Below are 10,975 nucleotides of genomic sequence, written 5' to 3' on the forward strand. Positions count from 1 at the left end.
CTTTTATTTGATACAGGCTTTTAAGAAAAGCTTGTTTACCAACTCCTCATTAAAAATGCTCAGACTGGCTGGTCATGGTGGCTCATGTCTGTAATCCCACACTTTGGGAGGCTGAGACTGGCAGATTGCTTGACCCTAGGACTTCACGACCATCCAGGCGACATATCTAGACCCTGTCTCTGCAAAAAGTAAAATAATTAGCTGGGCATGATGGTGCACACCTGTAGTCGCAGCTACTCAAGAGGCTGAGGTGGGAGGATTGCATCACCCCAGGAGGTCGGGGCTGCAGTGAGCCCTTGATCCAACCACTACATTCCAGCCAGGGTGACAGAGTGAGACCTTGTCTCAAAATAAACAAAAAGATTAATGCAGTACATGTCCTTTTGGTGAATAAGTAAATATGTTTTGGTAACTTTAGCTTTGCGTTATGATCTAGTCTTCAGCAGATTGACTAAGGGCAGATAAAACAAGTTGATTTGGTTTTGTTGTTTGGCACTTACTGTCTGGTTTATGCCCCCAAGAACTCTGGCAGGCCAAGGTCAAGTATATCTGATCCCTGCTCTGGCTCTTCTCACGAACTGATTTAGTAGCTTTGGGCCAGCATTAATTTTTTTAAAACTCATTGACCTATTTGTACATGACAGGCATTTAATCTTTCCAATAATTACTCATTAAATAGAAAAGCATCACTTCTTAGTTTAGACATTTGCAAATACAGCTGAGCAGAGCTGACAGATGAGGTGGGCATCTTCAGGTCATAGGTCACTTCTGGCCTCCTGTAACCTAGAAAACCTCAGATATCAGGTGTTCTTCCAAGCAGCTAGGGTTGGTCCCTGACCTCAGAAACCCTGAGAGCCCTCAGAAACCCTGAGAAATCCACCTAGGAATGGTGTATTTGTTTTGTATGAGATTACCTTTACTTTCCATTCTCCAACTCTTCTTGTGTTTTTGTTTGTGTTTTCTTTTATATCATCCTATATAAAAGAGAAATGTGGTATCATTTGCATTATCTTGTTATTTCTTTTCTTGTAATTTATATCTTAATGCTTATCTCTGGGGCTAGGTTTTAATCTCCCAAGGTAGGTGGCCTTAGGTTTCTTAGCAGAGATTCCTCCCCTGGGAAGTGAGGGTTATAAAAGAACCTGTGGTGTGGCCCTGTGGAGCCGCATGGGGTGGGTGCTCAGTACTCACTGATTTCTTCCCTGCAAAGTGACACCTGCAGCCTTTGGGGGTATCATGTCTCATAATTTTTGCATTCCCTGCAACACACACTTTACTGCTATGGGCGTCAATGATCATTTTAAAGATTTAAGGAATGACAAGATACAGTGCTTATTCTCCCCTATGATTTGCTTAGATTTTTATCTAAATAGTACTTACTGAAATAAGTACTTCGGTATCACGATACATCTTATGTGTTTGAGCTAGAAACAGAGTAAAGTTTAAACACCTTTATGAGAATGCAAAGTTACTTCCTACCCCTTCTTAGGGCTTTTCATCCCTCTTTATGTTGCATTTCAGAAAGTGTCCTGTAGCTTACTATGAAGGAAAGACATTGGTTCCTGTCTTTGCTGGTGTGTGGACAATCTGTATTCCTTGCTCCGTGGGAATTGTGGGTTTATGTCTATTCTTGCATGTTTTGCTGCAAGGACCACAGTGACCTACGTGGTGGTCTCCCTGCTTTCATGGTTTCACTATGCTGGTCTGTCCTTCACTTAATTATAGAGTTTATCGGGGGGGGGGGAGGGGGAAGAAAAGCTTTTGGCCTATGTTGCTTCTTCCAAAATGGCATCCAAAACCTAAGCCTCTTTAAAATTGGAGTCCAACATGCTTCCCCCGTGCTACTTCCTTCTGGACTCCCTTTGCCACTTCCTCTGTGCTCCAGCCATGATGGTCTGCAAGTACGCCTTGCTGGTTCTTTTCTCTTTCTTTGCACAGGAGCCTCCCTCATTTTGAAGGGTCTTTTGCTACCCATCCATCCATCCATTTGGATTCTATAATAGAGTTCTTCATGTTTGCCAGAACTAGGCCATTGTGGGGGTATAATGGCAAGCAAGACAGATTCTTTTTTTTTTTTTCTGAGACGGAGTCTCGCTGTGTGGTCCAGGCTGGAGTGCAGTGGTGCGATCTCAGCTCACTGCAAGCTCCGCCTCCCGGGTTCACGCCATTCTCCTGCCTCAGCCTCCTGAGTAGCTGGGACTACAGGCGCCGCCACCACTCCCAACTAATTTTTTTTGTAGTTTTAGTCGAGACTGGGTTTAATCATGTTAGCCAGGACAGTCTTGATCTCCTGACCTCGTGATCCACCCGCCTCAGCCTCCCAAAGTGCTGGGATTACAGGCGTGAGCCACGGCGCCCAGCCAAGCAAGACAGATTCTATCCTTATATCATGAAAGTTCAATTCATTTCCCATGTGGTATACTACTTCTCACCATTCAGATTCATCTCAAATGTTATTTCTTCTTCGAGGTTTTTCCCACTGCACCCAAGATATTGGCCTGGCACTTTCCTCATCTCTATTACAGAATTTAACTTGTCATTCATCAACCGATATTTGTTGCCTACTAAGTGCAAGAATCTTTGCTAAAAACGGAATATTGCAGTGAACAAAACGAAAATTAAGTTTACAGCTTACATATAATGTGGTAATTATCCATCTTTTACCTTCATTAGACTGAGTTCATGTAGGACTTTATGTAATATCTTTATATCTTCCGTACCAGAAATGCCTGGAAATAATTTTCATGATATAAATTTTCTTTAAAGATATAACGAAAGTCTGAGGAACAGTTTTCAGAACTAAAATGAATTAAACTCTTTCTGTCTTATGTATGTTATGTAAACATATATATAAAATACAATTTTGAGTTTTTTGCCTAGGAAGTAGAAAAATGCTAAAATTTCTATTTTATTTACAAGCAGATTAAAATGTCCGAGAAAGAGAAGTAGACAGGGATTTTTATTGATTTTGCTCAAATGCTCACCTAGACAATGTCAATATTTGTATTTTACCCCCCGTTATAGTAGAATGGTAATTGATTCTCTACTTAAGCAGCTTTTTAGGATTAATTTTGAAGCAAGAGATTCAGATTAATTAAGGGAGAATTTCACTTGCAGCATTTAGGAATTATTTTAACCATCAAACTTGGTGTGGCAAGAAACTGAGTTGCTTAAGGAGGCCAGACATAACATTCTAAAGGTAGTAGGGTCTTGATTGGGTTGCTTAGGCATTGAAAGGCTGTTTTAACTTGTCTTGAAGTCTCTCTTTCCTTGATGCCTTCTCTGTGGTAAGAACACTATGATACAGATGGAATGACGGGAAGTGGTTTTCCTTTCTTTCAGTTGGTGAGTTTGTAAGCGATGCCCTTCTCGTTCCTGACAAGTGCAAATTCTTACACCAGGAGAGGATGGATGTTTGCGAAACTCATCTTCACTGGCACACCGTCGCCAAAGAGGTACCAGCCCATAAATTCTTTCTTATTGCAAAGTGAAGATTTCCTGGGGACATACCTAATAGCATTTTAGACATATTTTGAGGCAACAGCTATGTTAATAAGTTATTTAAGGAAAAAACCCAATGCTACTATCCGTAAACCAGATTTTAGTTTTTAGAGTGGTTTTAGGTTCACAGCAACACCGAATGGAAAGTAAGAGTTCCCGTGCACCCCCTGTCCCCACACATGCACAGCCTCCCCATCCTTGAATATTTTAAAAGTCAAAATAGGGCCAGCTGAACTAGATTCATTATGTGCCTGTGTCGTGTTTCGCAACTTAAAATAAAAGTGGTCTGTGCCATGCCTTATAACTTAAAATATAATCTTCAATAGTCACAACTTTAAGGTTTACCCTTCAGATTATTTTATTCACCTGTTTTTTTCTTTTGTCATATATAATTTTTAAATAATTTAACCTTTTCCCCTGTTATCTATTAGTGAATACAGTGGTAGAACAGTGAAGTAGCTTGTTTGTACCAGCCTGAAAGCTCCAGGTAGAATTCAGTTTCTAAGTTATCCTGTCCAATTTTATATACATAAGGCCATCCATACCGTCTTGAGTTGTCCACAGGGTGAGTCTGACTGAGCACTTGGTTAACCTCTGCCTTTGGCTAAGCCAATGAAAGATACAAGATACTTAGCATGAAAAGGCCACTGTGTAGTGTGACCACCTTCACAGCTAGCTGTATCCCTTTGATAGTTTTTCTGATCATTTCTTATAGTTTATTTGTGGTAAGATCAGTCTACTAGAATTAGGCACCTTTATCAAGCTCCCTAGGGCTTCACTTGAGTTGATTTTGATCCCCTGTCCCTCCCCGGCACATGTGTGGAGACATTTTTGGTTATCACAACTTGAGGGAGTGGTGTTACTGGCATCTGATAGTGTCCAGAGGCCAAAGATTCTGCTAAACATCCTACAGCCAACAGGATAACCACCCTCCAGCCCCAAGAATTATCCAGTCCAAAACATCAGTAGTACTGGGGCTGAGAAATCTGATCTAGCTTAGCTTAACCATTGTATCATAGCTTTATAGCTGTTAGGCAGGAAATACCACTGAAGATTTAGCATTATTTGTTGCCTCTTATAAAATAATATATTTGGATCCACTGTAGAATAAAATTTTCATTATATAAAAATGTGTTTTGGAGGTTTAAGAGCTTGCTGAGTTTAAGAAAACAAACCAAATAAGTTGAAGTCCAGCTACCTATTTGATAACCTCATTTTTTATTCCTTCTGTGTTTTCATAAGAAAAATCCTTTGTCTCTAAGAAACAAAAATGACTCCCGTAAGCTCAAAATACAGTCTGTAGTATTTTCATTGTTTACCTTTATGTATTGAATTATTAATCCTTCATTTATCACTAGTGGATACTCTCAGAGCTTTATGCTAATCTAGATTTGTGCAAATTTAGCAAATCCCAAAAAAGCAAAAAGACATTCAAGGAGAAATCTCTAATGACTGTTAAGTTCTGATGCATAGTGGCTGCAGGGGATAATTTCTTCTCTTCCCAGGATTGTTTTAGAGTTACAAAGTGAACCAAGAGAGTCAGAATTTCTAGGATAAGGCAGGTCCATGTGAGAGAAACTTCCATCTGTAAGGGAGGTAGGAGTGAGCTGGGGATCTACCTGGAACGCCCACGATTTCTGGATACACGAATTAAGCTAGAAAGCATTAATTCTCTGGTATCTATTCACCAGTGGAGCCTTCTACATCTTATTTCTCAATTAGTTTTCATTCCAGTTGTTCGTATAAACCTCTATTATATAACATCGTGGTCTTATTAAATAAATAATAATCTTAAGAAAAAAAAGAGTACCAAAGTGTAACCCATGCTAAAAAAAAATCCTGTTGTGAATTCACTCAAAAAGCAAATGATCTTTTCCTTTGTGAAATTGGTTCCTAATATATTGGGTCTGCCTGTTGATTATTTTATGTGGAGTTTTCTTACAATGAAACACATCTACTCTACCACTCACTGTTTTCTCCCCACACTTTGTAGACGTGCAGTGAGAAGAGCACCAACTTGCATGACTACGGCATGTTGCTGCCCTGTGGAATTGATAAGTTCCGAGGGGTAGAGTTTGTGTGTTGCCCACTGGCTGAGGAAAGTGACAATGTGGATTCTGCTGATGCGGAGGAGGATGACTCGGATGTCTGGTGGGGCGGAGCAGACACAGACTATGCAGACGGGAGGTAAGGTGGTCTTTGTGTTCAGCCTCAGAGATGCTGAAACATCTTGCATAGAGTATTTGTATCCTGTAAGTGAATCTTTCTGTTTATCACTAAAAAGGTCTCTGCCCACTCCCATCAAAGTCTGCTGTTATGCAAAAAATCTTAACTATGACTTTTTATGGCATCCTGTTGAATTAATAATGATGTCAGTCACCCATCACAGAGTTCATTTTAACTGTTTAATATTAAACTTGGGATCAAAATCCCACTGGTAGCTTTCATAGGTTACTGGTGGTTCTAACAGGGAGTTGAAATAATAATGGCATTCTGTTTTGGTCATTAATTTTTAAATATTTTTTAAATGCTATCTAGGATTGTCAGTCATTAGTTCAAGGTGAATTTTTGTTAAGAAAGGTTTGGTTTCAGATTTTGGGGTTTTGTGTGTGGATGTGTAAGGTTTTTTGTTTGTTTGTTTTTTGTTTGTTTGTTTTTTTGCTTTTTATCATCTTTTCCTTCATAGCGGAAGTCAAAGGCATTAATAAATGCTTGATGCTTATTAATTTTTTTAACTACCTTTGATTTCATGATTGTAAAGAAATCTGTTTTCACCTCTTTTTCTTTAATCCCATTACTTCTCACCTGATTCCCATTCTTTTTTTTTTTTTTTTTTTGAGACGGAGTCTTGCTCTGTTGTCCAGGCTGGAGTGCAGTGGCACAGTCTCAGCTCACTGCAAGCTCCACCTCCCAGGTTCACGCCATTCTCCTGCCTCAGCCTCCCGAGTAGCTGGGACGCCATTCTCCTGCCTCAGCCTCCCGAGTAGCTGGGACTACAGGCACCCACCACCTTGCCCGGCTAATTTTTTTATTTTTAGTGGAGACGGGGTTTCACCGTGTTAGCCAGGATGGTCTTGATCTCCTGACCTTGTGATCCGCCTGCCTCGGCCTCCCAAAGTGCTGGGATTATAGGTGTAAGCCACCGCGCCCGGCCCTCATTCTTAGTTGAAGGCGAACATCTATATTCAAATCATAAAATTGTAAAATGAGAATCTTTGGGTTGGAAATGCCATCTGGTTCAGGCATTGATTTCATGCTGTCTCATCCCCTGAGGTGGGATGATTGTATCACTTCTCTTTTTTCTTCAGTATTCTCTCAGATGTTCCCTAGAGCTACAGATTTCCAAACAGGACATTCAATAGGAGTTGTAAGTTTATAATCACCAGACTACAGGATGCTTGTTTTTTTTCTTTTAATTTCCGGTGTAATGTGCTACTAGGGCCCGCATAGAGTTTATTATCTATATCAGCTAGAACACTGGGACCACAGTCATAAACTGAAGGACCCAGGCAAACTGGGTCATATGGTTACCCCACCTATTACAGTCTTCCGTGATGATGTCACTGTCCAGGTTGATATCCAGTTGACATGCTAACCAGCTCCTTCCTAGTTACCTTCGTTTATGTTCCATTTCAGTACCTGAACACAGTCATGCTTTAGATTCTCAAATTGCTCAGAAATATTGTACCTATAAGGTTTCTAGCTCTGATATTCCCCTCTGACCATGATCTTCCCTCATAATCACCTCCCCAGTTCAGGCTTTTAGTCCATTATCCTCTTTTTCCCTGCCTGCATTTCTAATCAGGATGGAATCAATGGGTAACCATTCTTACCTATTCCGTTGAACATCCTTGACTTGGCTGATACCCTTCACATTTTCTAAACATATTTTTGTCAATTCTCTGTAGCTAGAAAAAATTAATTTCTTTCTTTAGTTGCTTCTGGGATTTCTAAAGTATCAAGTCATGTAACCTTACCACTTAATTCCATTTCTTATTCATGCTGTAACATCAGCTGGGATCTTAATGTTACTAGATGCCCCTAATTATCTCTGTCTTGATGACCTATCATCTTCCCCATAGCAGTTGATCCAGGCCAACTTCATTGTCCTTGGTTCCCAGCCTAACTCTCTCTCATGCTCTACAGATAACCCCTCCACAGTCATCCATTGTGAATTTCTGCAACATGGTGCCTGACATTTGGTAGGTGCCCAGTACATGTTTGTTGAATAAACCAATGAATTTTCTCCTGTCCCTCAGCATCCCTTGTACCTTCTTCTATCCCTTTGTTTCCTGTCTTCCCTCTTACGATTATGTTCTGCTGGACTCTCAATCATCTCTTCTTTTCTTGCATTTTCGGTCTCCCTCTCCCCCACACCCCCAGGCTTCATCCACTCTCCTCCCAGGTAATTATTTCCTATGTATTACTATCTTTCTACTATGTGTTTTTAATCCTGTTTGCAGTTGGTAGGAAATATTTGATGGTTTATTCTACCCGTAGAAAAGTCCAAATTCCCTTGCACGGCATCCAGAAGTCTCTTATGTGGCTTCAGCCTGCATTGTCAACCTTGTACATGCATGTCACTCTGTCTCCTGGCGCCCTAAAACCATTGACCTTTTCTTTCTCTAGGCTTTCGTTCCCACCATTCTGCCCCATCTGAAATATTTTTCCTTTTTCGTCAGTGGGGTTAATGTATGATAAAGATACTTGTCAACTCTAAAGTGCCACATCTTATGACCTGTCAAAATCCTATATATTTATAAATGTTCACCTGAAAGGATGCGTTCTTTACAAGTGCCTTGCTCTGCTATACAATCCTTGCTTTTTACCTTTTCTTATAAGACTATAACGTATCTTCCAGTGAATTGTAGTCCTATCTTTTTTTATCTGTTAGAATCCAAACTATAATTTATGTGTCTGGTATGTCTTGCACATAGGTCCTTAATAAATATTAGACAAAGTGAATTGTATATTTAAAATTTTTTTTCATAGCTTTTGGTAAGGACTTTGTGTTCCATAATTGGATGGTATAGCAAGCTTGTCCAACTCATGGCCCAGGATGATTTTGAATGCAGACCAACACAAATTCATAAACTTTCTTAAAACATTATGAAATTTTTTTGCCTTTTTTTCTATAGTCCCTGTTATAGAGGCTCCCATCTTTTAGAAAGAACTGTCCAATACAAATGTAATGTGAGCCACTTTCTTTTTTCTTTTCTTTTCTTTCTTTCTTTCTTTCTTTCTTTTTTTGAGATGGGGATTCCCTCTGTCCCCAGGCTGGAGGGCAGTGGGGGGGTCTCAGCTCACTGCAACCTCCACCTCCCGGGTTCATGTGATTCTCCTGCCTCAGCCTCGGCCTCCTAAGTAGCTGGGATTAAAGGTGTGCGCCAGCGTGCCCGGCTAATTTTTTTTTTTTTTTTTTTTTTTTTTTTTTTTTTTTTGGTAATTTTTGTAGAGATGGGGTTTCACCATGTTGGCCAGGCTGATCTCAAACTCCTGACCTCCTCATCCATCCATCTTAGCCTCCCAAAGTGGTGGGATTACAGGCTTGAGCCACCACACCCGGCTCTATATTCTAATAGACAATTTAAAAATAGTAAAAAGAAACAGGTGAATTTAATTTTAGCAACATTTTATTTAATCCAATATATCTGAAAAACCATGTGACCAATATGAAAAATTTAATAAGATAGCTCACGTTCTTTTTTTTTGTTTCTTTCTTTCATAAGAAGTCTTAACACTTCTTTTAACATTTAACAGCGGCCGGGCGCGGTGGCTCACGCCTGTAATCCCAGCACTTTGGGAGGCCGAGGCAGGCGGATCACAAGGTCAGGAGATTGAGACCATCCTGGCTAACACGGTGAAACCCCGTCTCTACTAAAAATACAAAAAATTAGCCGGGCGTGGTGGCGACGCCTGTAGTCCCAGCTACTCGGGAGGCTGAGGCAGGAGAATGGCATGAACCCAGGAGGCAGAGCTTGCAGTGAGCCAAGATCGCGCCACTGCACTCCAGCCTGGGCAACAGAGCGAGACTCCGTCTCAAAAAAAACAAAACAAAACAAACAAACAAAAACATTTAACAGCACATCTCAATTCAAACTAGCCACATACTGTGTTTGATAGTTACATGTGGCTAGTGACTACTATATTTGGACAGTGTAGTTCCTGGATGACTTGAAATTTCTTATCACTCTTTATTTTTCCATTAAGACAAATGGTGTATATATAATGTAGTAATGTTTTCTAAGGTTGAGCCACTGAATTTTATTATTATTTTAACTATTCTTGTTTTTAAAATTTTAAAAAATTGGTTTGGATTCAATATAATTAGGATATGAGATCACTTGCAACGTTTTATTTTTTTAACTTCTTTTCCTGTAGCCCTGGCAGGCAGACAGGGCTTCTTCCTCATGTGGGCAAAACCAGAAAGGTATTGTATCACTGATCCACACACAAGCTGGGCTCCTGCCAACTGGCAACCTAGGAACCAGCCCTCCTTTTGACACTTGAAATGTAAAATCGGAATAGAAGTTTAACATACCTGACTTAAAACATCTTCAGGGGATCCTACGTGACAATTCTTGAAGAAGGAGAAACAAGCTACCATTTTCCTGGAAATGGTATTTGATTCACAGTATTTTGTTGTTTGGTAGTTAATGAGACTTCTTTTGATAGAAGGTGAATGTTTTTCTATTGCTAATGAGGCATTTAGAGAAACATTCCTAGTGGGATGAGCTCTGTTTTATGACCTCATTGAAAAAGAGGTATGAAAAAGAGGTAAATCTTTAACATAGGCAAAACAAGTAGTGTTTCAGAAATTTATGTGTAAATTACCAACTATGTATTTCTCCAGTGTTGTAATGGTCATGTTCTCAGATCACCTCAAAATACCTGTTTATGCAGTTTGTAATGTATAAATAATCCAGACTGTTACTAATATTATGTAGCATAATGTTAATAATAATAATTATGTACATAATGTTAATAATATGCAGACTCCAGCTGCCATGGGTAAGAATTTTTTCCATAGGAAAATTCATTTGGAAAGCTAACTTGTAAGACTAGCCAGGTAGGCAGCCTAGCCCTGGAGGCAGAGCTGCCCCCCTCACCTGAAACTGCAGAATCTGATTGAACCCAGTGTTCCATGGGGGTTGCTGAATTCATAAAGCAAATGAAATGTTAGAAGACCCTCTAATTGTTGTAGAGTCACACTTTTCCTCTTGCAGAGGAGGTACTCATTTTTTTTTAGGAAACAGAATCTTTTAATTATTGATGTATTTTTTTAGGTTTAGGTTTGCACACAATAATGAGAGTGTGCTGAGAGCTAACCTGATGTATGTTTCTGGATAATTAGATGATTTTTTTTTTCCTATTTCCTTTGAACTTTTTTTTTTAATTTCGTATTATTTTATTTTATTTTATTTATTTATTTATTTATTTATTTATTTATTTTTATTATACTTTAAGTTCTAGG

At 39.5% G+C, this 10,975-nt stretch overlaps 1 protein-coding gene across 6 annotated transcripts in view; it reads left to right on the forward strand.

Moving 5' to 3' along the window:
• APP (amyloid beta precursor protein) overlaps positions 1-10,975 on the forward strand; it is a 297,857-nt gene that overhangs the window by 115,678 nt on the left and 171,204 nt on the right. For all 6 annotated transcript variants that reach the window (XM_017856460.1, XM_017856467.1, XM_017856483.1 and 3 more), the window contains exons 4-5: positions 3,343-3,455; positions 5,495-5,688. In XM_017856460.1, the coding sequence (XP_017711949.1) occupies positions 3,343-3,455; positions 5,495-5,688 (307 nt within the window). The remainder of the gene's footprint in view (positions 1-3,342; positions 3,456-5,494; positions 5,689-10,975) is intronic.

The sequence above is a fragment of the Rhinopithecus bieti genome, unplaced genomic scaffold (genome assembly GCF_001698545.2).
Source record: "Rhinopithecus bieti isolate Rb0 unplaced genomic scaffold, ASM169854v2 scaffold_1295, whole genome shotgun sequence".
Lineage (NCBI taxonomy): Eukaryota > Metazoa > Chordata > Mammalia > Primates > Cercopithecidae > Rhinopithecus > Rhinopithecus bieti.